General features: G+C 49.1%; 1 protein-coding gene across 7 annotated transcripts in view; it reads left to right on the top strand.

Moving 5' to 3' along the window:
• Nucleotides 1-16,957, top strand: part of DIDO1 (death inducer-obliterator 1) — a 57,624-nt gene extending 40,667 nt beyond the window's left edge. For all 7 annotated transcript variants that reach the window (XM_070486248.1, XM_070486246.1, XM_070486243.1 and 4 more), the window contains 7 exons: nucleotides 7-111; nucleotides 606-741; nucleotides 1,002-1,533; nucleotides 1,963-2,116; nucleotides 2,795-2,884; nucleotides 3,764-3,959; nucleotides 12,163-16,957. In XM_070486248.1, the coding sequence (XP_070342349.1) occupies nucleotides 7-111; nucleotides 606-741; nucleotides 1,002-1,533; nucleotides 1,963-2,116; nucleotides 2,795-2,884; nucleotides 3,764-3,959; nucleotides 12,163-15,428 (4,479 nt within the window). In that variant the 3' untranslated portion in view covers nucleotides 15,429-16,957. The remainder of the gene's footprint in view (nucleotides 1-6; nucleotides 112-605; nucleotides 742-1,001; nucleotides 1,534-1,962; nucleotides 2,117-2,794; nucleotides 2,885-3,763; nucleotides 3,960-12,162) is intronic.
• The last annotated feature ends 809 nt before the right edge of the window (nucleotides 16,958-17,766 follow it).

Raw genomic sequence — 17,766 nt, 5'->3', positions numbered from 1 at the left:
TCTCAGGTGATGGAACCCCGCCCTAAACTGCACAATGAAAGTAAGAAGACTGCTGCAAAGCAGGAGGTGGTTCCCGACATGGAAGACTCGCCACCAGTGTCGGACTCAGACGTAAGCATCGGGCTCCCCATGGTCACAGAAGCAGCTAGACTGAGCCCATTCCAAGTATTTTTAGGTGCCTGCGCTTATCACAATATGTGTGGTTGCATTATTTCTCAAGAACTTATATGCAGTGGCCTTTTTTTTTTTTGAGGGCAATTAGCCCTGACCCAGCATCTGTCGCGAATCCTTCTCTTTTTGCTGAGGAAGACTGCCCCTGAGCTAACATCTGTGCCCATCTTCCTCTACTTTATATGCGGGACACCTGCTAAAGCATGGCTTGACAAGCAGTGCATAGGTCCGCATCCTGGATCCGAACCGGCAAACCCCGGGTCGCTGAAGTGGAACATGCAAACTTAACCGCTGCACCACCGGGCCAACCCCTCAGTGGTCCTTTTTTCCCCTCAGTGTTTCTTAATCACATGAGCTGTTTTTTCATACGTGCTGTGAATTTGGAGGTGGATTGGGAAAGAAATGACCTACTCTGTTGTTTCTTTTCCTTTTAGGAACAGCAAGAGTTAGTGCGAGCCGCCCCTGAGAAAAGCACAGCGCCCCTTCTCGACGTCTTCAGCAGTATGTTGAAGGACACAACGAGCCAGCACCGGGCACATCTGTTTGATCTGAACTGTAAAATTTGTACAGGTGAGCATAGTTTGGGGAGGAAACTTCAGAGATGAGACTTAACTAGCTTTTGTTTAAAGTCATTCATACTTCTAATGGCAATTGTATTTGGCCCAAGTTTAAGAAATTAGAAGGCTTGGGTGGTTTTCTGAAGTTGTTGAAGTTAGCTGTACTTTTACAGGGTTGATTTCTTTATTCTTGCAAGAAATTATCTACTTGTGGGCAAGCTGTGCCCTTGAATGTCTCGACTCTCTCACGAAGGCCTTCCTTAAATTTTTCAGGTCAGGTTCCATCATCAGAAGACGAACCAGCTCCGAAAAAACAAAAGTTGTCAGCTTCTGCTAAGAAGGAAGAGTCAAAATCCAAGTGTGACGCTTCTCCCTCCGACCTGGTTCTCAGCTCAGCTGATGAAGTGATGCCAGACACTCTGCCTGAAAATGCCTCTGAACCCGACCTGGAGAGTGCGTCTCATGCACACCTGGAGAGAAAGTATTGCCCTGTGCCTCCAGGAGATGGCCACCCTGAGCCCTCCACCCTGGAAGGCCACTCCTCCTGCCCAGCCTCCAGTGGGGGTGGGGTGCTCACCACGGTCACTGTGTCCGGTCGAGACCCCAGGACTGCACCAAGCGGGTCATGCACAGTCGCAGTCCCCACAGCAGCCCACCTGGACAGCACCCACCCGGTGGAACCTCGACAAGACGTCCTGAAGCCTGCGGCAACCTCTGTGACGGTGCCCAAGTCCATACTAGCCAAGCCGTCCTCGTCCCCCGAGCCCAGATACCTCCTGTCGGTCCCACCCTCACCAGGCATCAGGTGCGGCTTCCACATGTGGTCTGAAGGAGCCCAGCACCTCTCCTTTCCTTTAGATTAACAGAAGGAGTAGTCATGAGTGATGGAATGGTGCAGCTCCAAAATCTATCCAGAAATACGACTTTACTCTATAATATTTTATAGGGCGTTTTCTAAAGGCCCAGTTTTAGGATGCCTAATTATCATTTTACAAGTACAAATCTTGAAACTGAAATTTACATTTATACTCATCTGCCTCGTTCCTGTTCAGTTTATTTTTCTTTGACTGGAATGTCTGTCTATATCATTATGATTAAAGAAGTTAACTTGGAAAAATAAGCTACCAAAATTGGCAGGAATTCACTTTTGCTTTTATAAATATATAGAATCTTCAAACTTTGGAAATTCTTTGTGCAGAGAGATTTACTTATTTTCTATGGTTTTGTTTTACAGCATCTCAGAGTCACGTTCCCCTCCAGAAGGAGATACAACCCTCTTTTTGTCTCGACTCAGCACCATTTGGAAAGGATTTATTAACATGCAGAGTGTAGCGAAATTTGTCACTAAGGCATATCCTGTCTCTGGATGTTTTGATTATCTCAGTGAGGTTAGAACCGAGAGAATGTAGTGTGTCTGTGTGTGTGCACGCGCATGTCTTTCACAGGAGTGCTCATCACATGCTGGAGTCAGATGTCTGACAGTCTTCCCGTTGAGCGTCTGGATGTGTAAGCATCTCTGACGGCAAAATAGAGATTGCTGCGATGAGTCAGCGGGTGAAGCAGTTTGGACAGTGGCGGAAATTTGAATGAGAAATCGGGCATTCCAGCTTTTATAAAAAAGCTGATTCATTCCCCCCTCCCCCTGTTCAGCTGGGGCATTCACCCAGAGTGTGCATGCACCCAGCCATGGGTGTGGAGTGACACACACGATAGTTCCTGTAGCTTTCAAAGTTAATGAAAGCAGCACTAGCAAAGAGTAGTGAGTTAGGCATTTCTGACCAGCATTTGAGTTATTACTGTGCGTATGTGTTCATGAAAGGGAACGTAAACGTGTTTTCAAACGTAATTCTGTTTGGAGAAGGTTTTTGTCCTGCCCTCCTTGGGTTTGCTACTCATAACCCTGGTTGTGAGGGGACCCAGCAGCACGCAACGCTGTTACTACCGTTTTCTTTGGAGTAGTTATGGTTTTCCTGAATCTCGAGTAGTTGGTGCTTTGAAATTACTATGTCAGTTTTTGTGAATGCTACGGTTTTACCAGTCATTTATGCAAGGTGCGTTTTGTTTAGGACCTGCCGGACACGATTCACATCGGTGGAAGGATTGCACCCAGGACAGTCTGGGATTATGTCGGCAAACTCAAGTCTTCCGTGTCTAAGGTACCTGCTCCCAGTCTCGTCTCTGCTCCTGTGGAAGAAGGTGTTTGTTTAAACACAGCTCTTTCTTTCACTTCTCATCTTGATGAGTTAATACTAGAAATGTCAGCCTGTAGTTAGATATTTCCAGGTGCATGTTTAAGTTATGGCTGGATAACTGGGAGAGTGTGTCTGGGTAATGCCGTGATGCAAGTTTTGTTCCTATTTTAATAATATATATGCAGTTCAGTGTTCGTAAGAAGTGTAGACACCTTGTTTCCTTAGTGTTTTGTGATTGAAGTAGGGGTGGGACCGGGAGCTGGTCTGGCTGGGGTGTGTGGCCTGGGCTTTTGCCGGGCTCGGTCTCTTTGAACCCTGAGGTGGAGCTGCGCTGTGTTTGGAGGCACTGTGCCCCTTGGGAAGGGGCTTTAAGTCTTTATTGGGCTCACAGAAGGGTGTGGACCTCTTGTCTGGGTTAGCCCTTCCGTTTCTGGCTTTGGTAGCTCACACAGCCAGTTGATTGTGACTGCAGTTGTCACAGGTAGTGAAAGCTTACTCTGTACCAGACACAGCACTAAGCTAGCATTGCACGTGGGTCACCTTGTCGGGACGAGGGCTCCGTGAGATGGGCACTGTTTTGAGGACACTGGGGCTGTGAGTAGAGAAGTATTAAAGAGTCCTTCTGAAACCAAGATCTGAATCCAGCAATCTGATACTTGAGCCTGATTCTCTTTCCCACGTCATTGATTTAACATGTTGGACCATAAGACTGTGAAAATCAGAATCAGAGAATTGCTCGTTTCTCTCATTTCAGATTGCATTTGTGGTTTAAATACAAAATGACAGCAGATGCCTTCTAGAGTAGCCGCAGGTCAATGCTCTCTGTCCTGGTTTCTGTTGTAGGAGCTGTGTCTGATCCGCTTTCACCCCGCAACAGAGGAAGAGGAGGTGGCCTATATCTCTCTCTACTCCTATTTTAGCAGCCGTGGCCGCTTCGGCGTTGTAGCTAATAACAGCAGGCACGTCAAGGACCTCTATCTGATCCCACTGAGTGCGAAGGACCCCGTTCCATCCAAACTCTTGCCCTTTGAGGGACCAGGTAAGCGCCCACTTACTGGGTGGTACTGAGGTACGTCTGATCCCACACGTCCCCTTCCCACCAACGCTGAGTCCTGCTGAGTTTGTCACAGGCACATCTGCTGCTTGGCCAACTTGTGACTTCTAGGACCAGGAATTAGCAGTCTGGATGAAGCAACATTTAGCTATAGAACTCAGCTTATGGGATATTGGAGGGTGACACTAGGAGTACCCTTATCATTGACATAAATTGTCTTAGAAAAGTTTTATGAAGAGAGAAAAACCCAGCGTCCAACCAGCTTGTCACGGCCTCAGGTCAGTGGAATGTTCAAATGCCCAGGAACCCGGAGAAGAGCTGGAAGAAAAGGTAATACTGCCTATTGGCTTGTCGCTCACAGTCTTCACTCAGATGGGATTTTTATTCTTAATCCTCAGCTCAGGAATGAACAAAGATTAGTCAGAGGCTTCTTTCCTCTAACAGGGATTAATTTCTAGGAACTACAAAAGATAGTGTAAAATAGAAAAATATTTCTAGAAATAATTGCTTTCAGATCTACTGCTCAAATTTTATTAAGTTCTTTTATCTTTAGCAAACTGCTTTGTGTTTCCTCCTTCCTAGGAAGTGCTGCTTTTAAAGGATTACCTAAAATTAACCTAAAGAGAGAGTTCAGACTTGTCCAGGGTTTGAGGGGGATTGCGAGGGCAGTGGTCTGTGAGGCCCCTGCCCTTTCTTAGCCCCAGAGAAGAAGCTGATGTGACTTAAGTTACGCAGTTGGCGAAAGGTGCCTAGATGGAAGCCCCTCCTTGGCCATGCAGTCCCCACAGGATTGATCCTACCTGAAAGCTGTGGTGTCCAAGTGTGCTGAATGCTGAAGTGCCTTATTGTTCTGGAGGCAGTGGCTGAACGCCCTGAGCCGTCGCTGTGCTGCCTAGACCCTGACACCTACGTGTCCTTGGCTCCCGGCACCAGCCTTGGCAAATGCTCCTGCCACAGCCACGTGCTGACCCCCCACCACACCTAAACCAGCTAGGATCCTATAGGGCTTCTGCTCTGCCTGGCCCTGCTTAGGGCTAGAGCCCACCACCCACAAGCACGCTCTCACGTCCTGACTGGTGCACGTTTTTAGTACTTGAGGTGGGCTCAGCTTGTGCCAGTTTTTAGAATTGCACCCACAAAGGTATTGGTTGATGTCAATAATTGCAGGGTTAAATATATACTGGCTTGATACACTAAATTATCTTAATACCAGATACATTTGAAAAGCCAAGTACTTCAGGGTATCATCTCACACCCCTTGGGGTGAGGAAAGACCACCTGATGGGTGGCAGAAAGAGTCTCAGAGGTTCTTGGTGAGCAGCTGTGTGAAGCACATGGGCCAGCTCCCTGAACGACCGTGGAGGGAGACACGTCCTGTGTTCCTGAGGTGAAGATGAAGAAGCTGACTTCTCAGGTGCCCTTGAAGAACCTCCAGTCAGTCACACGTGTAGAAGCTTGTGAGCAGGATCTAGTGTAAGCACATGATTCCCACTAACACAGACATCTTCCTCTCAGTGCTAAAGCACTTTTTGATAACAGAAACGCAAGTTAGAAAATTCTGAGCCGCCTCTTTTAAACAGAATTAAAGCACTAGTTCATCCGTCTTTGAGCTCCTCTTGCCACTCCGTCTGCAAACTCAGCAGTGTGAGCTTCCCTGAGACCATCCCAGTTGGCATCTTGGCAGAGGAGCAGGGTCATAAGGTGTGTTGAACGGGCCCCGGGGTACCATGACAGGCCCTGCTGTGACGAGGATGGAAGGAGTTTAGGTTCACGATTAGGCAGGGACTGGTTCCCTGCATTGGACAGGCGGGGTCAGTCAAGGGAAGCCACCAGAGGAGACCTTTCATTGGAGCCGCAGCGGGAGTTGGGTCACGTGGGTACAGTCCTGGGTGACAGCTCAAGTGGCAGGAGGAGAGGAGAGGGCTGGTCTGGGCAGGGGTGCTTGCCTTATCTGCTAAGTCTGATGGGCGCTGACCACCCAGACGCACTTGGTGACCACGGAGTGGACCTCACACTCATCCACCCACATTCCTGAGGCTCTGACGCTGCCCGAAGGGGACACCCAAAAGACCCACAGATTTTCATCCACAGAAAAGAGCAAAAGTGTTTTGTTAAAATAGTAGAAAGGGTTTTAGAAATGTAGTAACGAATGAAATTTTGCCAGTAAGCTTTTAAAGATTTTTTTTAAAATTTAAGATCTTCTTCTAAATCTAAGCCTGTTTAATTAGTGTATTATCTTTTCTATCCTCCTGATACCATTGCTTGACATTAATATCTATGTATGTTTTATATACTCCACGTGAGCCAACAAACTTGATCCCAGGCAGGTTAATCCACCTACCCTGCCTCAAGTACTCATCGTGAGGCTTGGCGTTCTCTAGTTACAGATGCTTGTGTGTCCTGGTTTCATGGTGTGTGTGTGGAAGGCTGGGCGTGTGTCCTGGTTTTGTGATGTGTGTGTCGCTTGTGTATGTCACGTGTGTGTGCATGTGTTTGGAAGGCTGGGCATGGAAATGGTTTTCCCGTCTTGGTGGTGGTCCTTGTCCTCATGGAGTTAGTCTCTGCACAGCATCCTTCAAAGGCACAGACCCAATCTGAGGGTAGCAATGGTGTCCCTCAGCAGAGCGGCCAGCAGGACATGGCCAGTGCCCCACAGCCTGACAGGAGCGTCCATGGCTCCCACCGCAGTCCTGCAGGAGGGAGCATTTACCCCTGTTCTCCAAGGGAGTGACCTGCACTGCCCACTGCCGTCCCTCACCCGAGGTCACACATCCAGTAAGTGGCCAAGCCAGGGTTTGCACCTGGTCCTGTCTCCATTCCAACACCTTGCTCTCTGTCCCAAGGCCTTTTTGCCCGTCAGTTCTCTGTGCGGTGCACAAAGCACAGGCCTTGGGTGGGACATGGAGCTCCAGCTTTGGGGAGCTGCCAGTCTGTGTAAAGGGACTGATACGTGAGCAGATGGAGTCCTCTGCTGTGAGAGGGTATGTAGGAGGTTCTGTTGGAGGTCGAGCGGTTGTTACAGGCTAGAGTGACCATCTCGTACACGTAATCTCAGCTTGAAATCCATTTCATACCTATAGAAAATTACAGGTGTCCCTCAGCTTCTGACCTTAGGAACCAGGAGATTTTGATGACATAGTGTTCTCCTCCAGCTCTTGCTGTTCACACTTGAGAAGCAAGTGTGCTTAGACCACGTCCTCACCCGGTCAAGCCTGCAGTGGCCTGCCCCTGGGTCAGTGCCCTGTTGTTATCTCAGCTATGCTCTATCAACAGTAAACAGGGGAAATGGTTTCCACACACCGGGTTCCCACACAGCATTCAGAACATGTCCAGAGTGGGCTGTTTCTCGGGACATTTTTGTCCTTGCATATTTTTATCATTTGTGCACAGAAATGCCAGGTTATCTTGTTCTGTCACACAGTGGCATTTTTTAATAACTTGGCAGCGTTATTTCAGAGGACAGCTGGAAAGCCTGAGTCTCGAGTCCAGCTGACCGTCTTTTCCACTTTGGATGTTAGCCCAGCTCGATGGTGCTTACACGGATGGGGCTTCACCGCTGGGGACTCGGGCTCAGATGGTCTACACGTCTTGGGGCCTTATTCATGGAAGGAAGACCAGTCAGACTGGACACTCATCTTCTGTGCTTCCCTGTGTGACCCCAACGGCACTGGACCTAGGCCCGGGCACCCGTCACTCCCGAGTCAGTCAGTAGGGCTCGGGTTTTCCGTTCAGAAGGCCTGTGGAGTGACAGTGGGTTTCTAAGACAGGCACAGAATACGCAGAGGGCAGGAACTCTACCTTCTTAGGGGTTCTGATGGAGAGGGCCGTTTCTCAGATAGTCTCTGAACTTTCACAGTTCAAATGGAAAGTCATCCATAGTCGTCTTTTCGGTATTCACTTTAACTGCTTTCTAAATTAGGTGAAAAATTCTGTGACTTGAAATATTGTCAGGTAAGCATTTCTTCAATTTTCATGTACATATGTATCAATAGCTGTGCGTAGATATTGTAATCAAAGTCGCATATAGTATCGAATGGAATGTACTGCTCTTCTTCAATATCAATAAAAATATTTCATGGAAACTGGTCATTGTTTGTTTGAATTTGAACCGTTTGGTAGCTCTTGGTACCTATCACAGATCCAGTGAGATGGAGGACAAAAGTCTCCACCTTTGCTTTTCACGAGCCAACGTGACATACCTCTGGGAGTGCAGCCCAGCTGAGGGCGTGCAGGCTGGCACTGCTCTGGGGGCACCTGGATGAAGATGGACAACGCTCTCCTTTTACCTGAAACACGTGCTGGCGCCGGCTTCGCACAGGTCTTAGGGATTCAAAGTTGGAAAGAGGGAGAGTTGTGTGTGTCTGTGTGTGAGTGGGTGTGTGTGGTGGAGGGGGAGGACACTCTTTCCCCTGTGTTTGCCAAGGTTCTTTCTAGCCAAGTCATACTTAAGCACTACTGCCTGTTAACTCCCGCACAGTTTCTGTTCCAGCAGGTGTGAAAATTTTGGCGGACTCAGACCATAAGAGGGTCTGAGGGTTTTGATTTTAAATAATAACGGAGCATACCAGATAGATTTAGGGGTAGAAGCATCATTTTAATAGTTTTAGAGTTAAGGAGTCAGCTTTCAGATGGCTTATTTATTAGAACTAAACTTTATCCTGCAATATGCCAAGTTTGAGGTGCATCAGGGAGGCCCCAGAGGACTGCTTCCCGGCCACTTCACTGCCCTCACATCTCTGTTGCTGACACACCTGGATATACGGATCCTGACTTTGGTCTTGTCTCAGGAAACCAATTGGCACACATCTTTTCAGATGTCCCCTTGTCCCTGGGTTTGTCCACTTTTTCTCTATGGGTGGTCTCATTCTAACCACTGGGGCTGAGGCTAGACCCTTCTACTGTGAGAACTCAGAGGATGCCTGCATGCAGCTAGAAAGGCTTGTTCTCTTCCACACGATGCATTCTGAAGACAGACATTGGCTCTCGTGTTTTGGAGGCAGGGCAGACCAGTAGTGCCACCACCCTTCTTAGTCTGATGGACACTCCTTGTGTGGAAGTGGAGGGTGGCACATTTAGCTGCAGCTGGCATTTCCATATCCCACCTGTCTAGTTGCTTGTTTTCATCTGCTTTATGAGTTATAAACCTCACAACAACCCGCAGAAGGGAGGTGGGTAAGTAGGCATGCCTCCTCCTAATAATGGAAAAAAGCGATTTTGCAAAACCAGAGAAGCATCCCTGTGCCTAGGCTGGAGCCAGCATGGTCACTGCTGCTGCACCTTCTTAGGGCACCCGGTCCTCTCCCCAGGGTAAGGCTCCCAAGTGGGTGAGCCTGGAGAGCCCCAGGCCAGGAGTGGGAGCCTGGGAAGGAAAGGTGGCCCTCTGCTGCTCCCCAGATGTGAATACCTCATCATCTCCTGTCAGTGGTCGCCTTGTGAGACATCCACCTTACGCGGTGCAGAGCAGGATCCAATTTGGGGCGTATTCTCATCTCAGGAGAGATTGCTTCCAAGGCCCAAGATAGATCAGTGTGAATTTTATTGTTTCTTCCATGAATATAAGTTCTTTCCAAGATGCTAGTTACATTTCAAATGTTCATGCAACCATAACAAGAACATATAAATCAGATGATAAGGTTTGACTGCTTCAAGATAGGGGTACACATTTTGAGACAGCCCAATTTAAATTTAAAATCTTGGAGATTAGTGGGGAAATTTAGAACTAACACTGAGCTGGCTCTGGAGCTTGATTAGACACTTAGGAGTGTGTTCAGGTGAGGTGGGCGAGAATTGAAGCATTTAAAAATACCAGCTGCTTAATTAGATGCCAGTCTCCAGACAGCTTGCAGTTTTCAAAACAGACGTAAAGATTAAGTAATTTAAGCATGACCTTACCTGTGATGAGTATGACAACAAAGGTTAAAATCTGAAGGCTCTTGCCAAGGCTGGGATATACTGACGATTTCCTTTGGTAAGCACATTAAGCCATTGAAAGTGTTCATTGGAGTGGTGCACATCACAAGACCAGAGACCATGTTTTCCCGGGTCTGCCATGACGATTTACCCCTCACACACACGGTGTAGTGACCTGAAGCTTGGTTCGTGCCACAAGCTGTAGTGTTGGCACTTTAGAAGTGGAGCTTTTCCTTATGGGGTGGTATAGTCCCTCTGCATTGAGGACAAGACGTGGGTCCTGGCTGCTCGAGTGGGCTTCTCCATGCTATGGCCCCCCAGCCCTGGCTCACACCCACCACGTGGCAAGCACATTCTTTTCCTCTGCTCCTGGTGTCAGGCGCTCAGGGAGAGGGAGGCTCAGAGCTGTCCCCCAGCTTCAGCTGTGGCTGTGTGCCCCGAGAGTGCTCAGCACGGAAACCTGTTCTGCAAGCTCTGGGACCACTGTCGACATACATTTGGTCCAGAAAGGCTGTAAGAGCCAATTCATCATACCCCAAAACTGGATTTGAATAGGTTATAAAGTACTCAGTAAATAGCTATTATAGTGAAGGAAGTACTGTTTTAAGTTAGAATATCCTTAATTCATGTTAATTAGAAAGTGAACCTGATAGATTACCCTTCACATCTGCTGAGCAGAGTCAGCTGGGTGGGATACTTAGTGTAGCCTGCCTAACTGTCCCGTCTCTGTTCCCTCCTCTCCCTGATACACAGCTGCGTATCACAAGGGCAGGGAGAGGACTTTGGAAGGCATTTCTCTAAGGAAGGTGGTGGTGAGGGCCTGGGATGGCTGTCTTCACTGGGCATCTCAGCTCTTGCCTACCAGCCTGTGAAGGACACAGTTGGGAGGGAGGGTAGCAGTCCCTGTCACCCAAGTGTGTGCTGGCTCACCCTAACTCAGTGCGTGCCTGGTCCTCCTCAGGGGCGGCTGGGATGTCCACCACCCTTGTGTGTCAGCCTGTTGACCCGTCTCCACTGGAATTTAGGAAGATTAACAGATGTTTTAGAATTAAATAATGATGTCCAAAAACAGCTTATTTGAAGTGACTTGTAATCATCTTTAAAATCACAAAAAGAGTAGGAAAAAAAGTACTGATTTTCTTTTTTAGGAAGTAAAAGAATCATGCGGCTTGAATATCTTTACCATAGTAATGTTAAAAATATCTATAAATTGAATTTGCTTAATTTTAAATACCTCCTGCTATTGAGACAAAGTTTGTATATCATTTCTCCCTAAATTGCTGTTTTGTGACTTAGATTTTTTGCTTCCCTTTGGTATTCTGAATTTATTATGAGTGTGGGGGTGGGGGTCATTACTGAAGTGTTAGCATCCCTGATATCTTGTGCCACAGTGTAGCATGTTTGGAATAATCCTTTTGTAGTAAATCATTGCTTTTAAGAGCTCTGCTGTGCCCTGAGCTCCCAGGGTGTCTTCCACGGGGTCTGCTCTCTGCGGCCAGTTTTCTGATCACCTCTGCACTTTATTTAAGCGCCGGGTCCCGTGTTTACAAAGACTTGAGCATTAGGTAGCTCCTGATAAGTTAATGCTCATTGAAGCTTTTTCTAAACTTAAAAGAACATTATTTTAGCCATTTCAGTCAGCTTCGTTTTTTTCATTAATTGTGATTTTGACACCAATCACTTGTGAATGTACCTAATGGTGTGTGCTGTATTGATCACTATAATTGAGTTATAGAATTGATTTCTAATTGAACTTTTAATATTAGTATATTTGGCTTAATTTATGTATTGCAACTCCTAAGTTAAGGACAGAAAGGTTGTGCCTCCTGATGTGTATGTAGCAAGAGGCGAATAGAGAGCGCAGCTGGAGATGTTGCTTAAAAAGCATCCTGGTCCACACGCCTCCGTTCCTGTGGGCTAGTGACATTAAGCATTCACATCAGGCCTTCCCCACCTCCTCCCACACTCCTGCTTTAGCATCGTATGTAATTTTTAAATCTGTAACATAAATGCCGGCAATTGGGATGAGTTTACTTGTGAACTGAGCCCTTGGTTCTGTGGTTTGGGACTCGGGTTAGCTGCTCCTGTCAGAAGGCCCATGTCGGGCTGGGTGGGCCTTTTACAATAAGCTCTTCAAACATTTGGTTTTATTTTGCCTCAGAATTTCTTCCTTCTACCTATTAAAACATTCCCCACTACCACACTTAATAAAGTTTAACTCTGAAGGACAAAAGCTGAATTTAGATTCTAAAATTTGCACAAATACTTTGTTTTTCAGGTCTTGAGTCACCACGTCCAAACATAATCCTTGGGTTAGTAATCTGTCAAAAAATAAAACGTCCTTCAAATGCTGGAGAATTAGACAAGACAGAGGAGAAGCGGACCAGACTGCAGGCACAGGAAGAAATGGATGTTTCAGCCTATCCCAAAATGCCTCCAGCACCGCCGTCTGAGAAGAAGCCCCCCAAGTATCAGCTCTGCCCTGGGGAGACGGCTGTCAGCACCACACCCCCGGGCTCACCTCCACCCCCGCCCCCGCTGCCAGAACCACCAGTTGCACCAACTTCATCATCGGTGTTAAAAATACTGTCATCCCTCAAACCAGGAGCCACGAACACCGTCACGGTGTCACCCGCACCAGCGACGGTTACAGCAGCCGCTTCCTCTGTCACTTCCTCTGCTCCGAAAACAGCTTCGCCCCTAGAACATATCCTGCAGACTCTCTTTGGAAAGAAGAAATCATTTGACCCTCCCACCAAAGAGCCTGTGGAGCCCGCCTCAGCCTCCCACCACGACTCCAGGGCCAAGGCTGAGGGCGGGCTGCCGGCAGCGCCTTTACTAGATCCAATCGTCCAGCAGTTTGGTCAGTTCTCAAAGGAGAAAGCTCTGGAGGAAGAGGAAGATGACAGACCGTATGACCCTGAAGAGGAGTATGGACCTGAGCGAGCCTTTGACACTCAGGCCAGCCAGCGAGGGAGACGCCCTGACGGGGAAAGGGCCCCTGAGGCCGCCGAGCGGGAGGAGGTGGCATACGACCCGGAGGACGAGACGATCTTAGAAGAAGCCAAAGTGACGATTGACGACCTGCCCAATAGAATGTGTGCAGACGTGAAAGGCAGCTCAACAGAGAGGCCTGCTGAGTATGCTGCCGACGTCTCAACTCCCTCCTTGGTTGAGCAACAAAAAATGATAGAAGAGCTGAATAAACAGATCGAGGAGCAGAAGAGACAAGTCGAAGAGCAAGAAGAAGCTCTTCGACAGCAAAGGGCCGCCGTCGGGGTCTCCATGGCTCACTTCTCCGTGTCAGACGCGCTGATGTCGCCGCCTCCAAAGTCCTCGCTGCCCAAGGCCGAGCTGTTCCCGCAGGAGCCGCAGGCTACAGGCAAGTCAGCTGTGCTCCCTGCCACCAGTCAGGGAGCGGGCCCAAGCTCTGACCCAAGACAGAGTCGCGACCCCCGGCAGGCCCGGCGATTAGCTGCCGAGAGCAGCGAGAGTGAGCCGGGCTCAAAGCCCCCAGCCAGCAGTGCACGCAGCGCCCCACCAATGAGAGACGCGCCCGGAGGGCCCGCTGCCGGCCAGGGTCCTGTGCCGGCTCAGGAAGAAAAGGAGTTGGCTGCTCCGCTGTGGCCTCCAGGTGAAGAGGCTCCCCTCCTGACCAAGCAGGACGGCCCCCAGCGTGAGTCCTCAGAAAGCCCAGGCCAGCAGCCCGTGGAGAGCACTCACCCCACGGCAGGTGGGGAGGGCATGTCCAGACCTGCCCGGAAGGTGCTGCTGCCCACGCCCCCGAGCACCTCCTTGCAGCCTAACCTCCCTGTGCAGAACGAGGGGCAGAATTTTAGTTCTCCTGGAGGAAGGGATCCTTTCTCAAGTGCAGTATTTACATCTCAGCAAAAATCCCTTGGTTCGTCCCCGTATGAGGATCCAAGAAATGCTCAGTTTCCTGAAAAAAGTGACCATCTGGCAGTTGAAACTGAAGGAGACAGAGAGCCACAGTCCAGACCTGGCGATGGGACCACCACATTCCCCACACCTGGACAGAAAGGAGGGGCCCCTCCGCCCCAGTTTCAGGGCCAGCGTGAGCCCACACCACGCACTTTTGGAATGTCAGGGCTTCATGGCCCAAATTTCCCAGGACCAAGGGGACCAGTCCCTCCGTTTTCAGAAGAGAATATCATTTCTAACAACGATGGGCCGCGAGGGCCACCGCCAGCCAGATTCGGGGCCCAGAAGGGGCCTATTCCTTCCCTATTCTCAGGGCCACATGGGCCACCTCCCTACGGGGACAGCAGGGGGCCCTCCCCCTCTCACCTTGGTGGGCCCAGAGGAGCAGCACCACCCCAATTCGAAGAACGCAAGGATCCCCATGGGGAAAAAAGGGAATTCCAAGATGCCCCGTACAATGAGATGGCTGGCCCTCCTGCGCAGTTTGAAGGACCAGAACAAGCCCAGTTCATGGGAAATAGAGGCCCAGCACCTTTCCAATTTGGAGGCCAAAGAAGGCCTCTGCTGTCTCAGTTTAAAGGACCCCGGGGAGGACCTCCTCCCTCTCAGTTTGGAAGTCAGAGAGGACCACCCCCTGGCCATTTTGTTGGCCCAAGGGGGCCACATCCTAGTCAGTTTGAAACTGCCCGGGGTCCTCATCCCAATCAGTTTGAAGGACCCAGAGGCCAAGCACCGAATTTCATGCCAGGGCCCAGGGGGATTCAGCCTCAGCAGTTTGAGGAACAAAGGGTCAATTCACCACCGAGATTTGCAAACCAAAGGGCGCCAGCACCCCTTCAGTTTAGTGGACCAAGGGGCTCTGCGCCTTTTCCTGAAAAAAATGACCCTGCACCCTCCCGCTTCCACTTCCAGGGCCAGTCTGCACAGGGGATGAAGCCTGCTCCCCGGCCCCTGCTGGAGCTCCCGAGCCACCCGCCACAGCACAGGAAGGACAGGTGGGACGAGGCCGGCCCACCCTCCTCCCTGCCCTCTGGTGGGCCTGGGCAGGGCCCCGAGGCTGATGCTCAGTGGGCGTCCTCTGACTTCCGAGAGGGCAAAGGCCTCGAATACAGAAACCAGACTTTTGAAGGGAGGCAGAGGGAGCGATTTGAAGCTGGGCCCAAAGACAAACCGCTGGATGAGCCTGAAGCTCAGCTGCCAGAGACTCGGCAGGGCCGGGCCTTCGAAGACCGCCGGCGGGAGCGGGAGCATGGGAAGCCCTGGGACCGAGAGCGCAGCCGGAACTGGAGCCGGGAACGTGAGTGGGAGAGGGGCCGCGAGTGGGACAGACACCGAGACAAGGACTGTGGCCGGGAGCGGAGTGCCAACAGGGACCGGGAGCGGGAGTCTGATCGCAGCCGGGAGCGCAGCAGGAACCGGGACCGGGAGCGGGACCGGAGACGGGACCGGGAGCGCGAGCGGTCTCGCAGCAGAGACCGGGACCGCGAAAAGGCCCGTGAGCGTGAGCGGGGCCGAGACCGCAAGGACCGCAGCAAAAGCAAGGAGAGCACTCGGGACCTGAAGGCCGAGGCCCCGCGGGCCGACCCCACCGCCCAGACCTAGGCCGGTGAGGGGGCTGCGACAGGGGCCTGGGCTCCCTCGTCCTTGCCTGTGTGTCGCAGCAGGCAGCAGCCTCTGTAAAAGCCACGCTCATAAAATGTGTTCAACAAATCGTCTTTGAAATAGCTATAAACTTAGATGCAGAATAGAATATTCTGGACTTCAAAAATTACTGTAGTTTTGTGTATAATGGTTTCTTACAAAATTTCACATCTTTACAACTCTGATGCTTTTTTAAAAAAATTAAGAACTCATTTAATGTTTCCATTTAAAATTACTAAAATGGGAAAGTATCTACAAAAGCATATTGCTTTTTCAGATTATAGAGTTATCTTTTCCAATAACTTGACTAGTGTAAATTTTAGGGGAATTTCAGTGGAGCTCAGAGCCATATCTTTGCTGACGTCTCCTGTCTTTCTGTGCTCCAAAAGCTGTTGGTCCAGGTCTGACAGGCTCTCCCAGAGGGCAGTGTGCTGTGGCTGTGGGAGAACCATGTCAGCTCGTCCCTGGAATGGTGAGAAACACAAAACTTACAAATGCTTTTTTCTTTTGCCATAAATTTGAATGACAAATTTCATCCAGGAAACAAAACACATTTCTTAGTTTTGTTCCGTTTTTATTATCACCTCATACATTTTTTTCAAAAACATGATTAAAAGCAACATCTGCTAGAGTAGAAATTGTTGCATTTTAAATAACAATTTATTGAAAGAAGTTCAAATTTTACCAGCCTAAAGAAAGTGAGGAAATAAACCAATTAAGCGTACTTTAAAAGGCGGGGGTGGGTTTCTTTGATCTGAATATCAGGAACGTGTTCGTGGAACTCCACCATCTCAGCAGTTCTTCCTGTGTCCCGGGAAAGTGCACAGCTCCAGACCGTTCTATGTGTCAGGTGGTAAATTTTAAAGTTTGTCATTGAAAATGGAACAATATTTGTATAAAATGAGATGAAAAATAGTGATATTAGTTCAAGAACTACAAACTAGAAAGCTTTTCACTGTGACATGCAGTGCACTGCTTCTTGTCATGCATTTTTCAAGTACTTCTGAAGTGTGAGATGGAGAAAACCTTGCTAATTTATTTGACTGTACAAATACACTTTGATAATTTTTTATATTTTCATAAACTTACTTTTACAAATGTAAAATTAGAGAATTTCATTTGTTGTTTGGAGTCTATTATTCCATTGTACATCACTACAGATTTTTCACTTCCTAGCACAAATGTTTAAGTTATGAAACGAGAACGTAGCAATTTGGGATGATCGGTTTATAAACCAAGTGTCAGTAGGTTAAATTACATTAAGGTGGTGTCAAGTCCCAACATTTAATATGATGTGAAGGTTTTTTACATGTAAAACAAATTTTTCTAATTTAAATACACAAATGTAAAAATCAAGTGTGTTTCTTTAGTTTTACTTGATAGAAATTTCTGTAAATTGTATTTTATATTGCAAAGTATATCACTGTACATTAAAACGTGGAACTTCATAGGTTTTGTTACTTGAAGTAGAATAAACATCTACGGAAGGTTGTCTGCCTCGTGTCCTCACTGACCTCTTCTATGTTGGAAAGTTGGAGCTGGACAGCGATGCCTCAGCTACCCACTTCTTGCCAGTGGACATGGCATAAGCAGGGGGTGCCATCTGGCCCACAGACCCCTCCCTGAGCTGGGGATGAACCCGAGGTGGGTGGTGCACCTGCTTTAGGGGACGGTGTCAGTCACTGCCCCGTGCAGGTCTCCACGTCCTTCCCTTCACACAGCAGATGTTTCTCTTGCCTGCCCCGTGCAGCCGACCTCCTTGGGTTAGGTGACCCATACCCTACAGCTCTGTGTGCAGGTCTGGGGCTGTCAGAGCAGGAAGCCCAAGGCCACCACACAAAGAACCAAGAAGTGTGTGGTTAGAGGATGCCAAGTGGTGGGTGCATGGGGGTGGGCGGGCATGGGGTGGGGGAAGGCTTCATCAGGAGTTAACCCCGAAGTTCCAGCTGCTGACTCGTTTAAAGGAGCATCTGGCTGCCCAGCAGGCTGGTTAGGGAGCATGTGGTAAGGTGGGGTTGGTGGCATGGGTGCCGAGGGTGGGGGTTGGCGGTGGCCAAGCCAGCGGGCAGACACAGAGCTTTTGGGTTGAGGGGAGCAGCTTCTCCCGGACCTATGCCTGGCCACTTGAGAAGACAGGGTGAGCCTTGCCCCTGAACTCCAGCTTGTCAGTGGCTATGTGTGACTGACCTCAACCTGGGGAACCTCGTGCTGGAATTTAGCTTCTCAACAAGCACGTGCTTTCACGACTCCACTATGAGCAGAAACACAGAGAAAACGCTCCTCGGGCAGGACAGGCTTG

The sequence above is a fragment of the Equus asinus genome, chromosome 15 (assembly GCF_041296235.1).
Source record: "Equus asinus isolate D_3611 breed Donkey chromosome 15, EquAss-T2T_v2, whole genome shotgun sequence".
Taxonomy (NCBI): Eukaryota; Metazoa; Chordata; class Mammalia; order Perissodactyla; family Equidae; genus Equus; species Equus asinus.
This window is presented reverse-complemented; position numbering and strand designations above follow the sequence as displayed.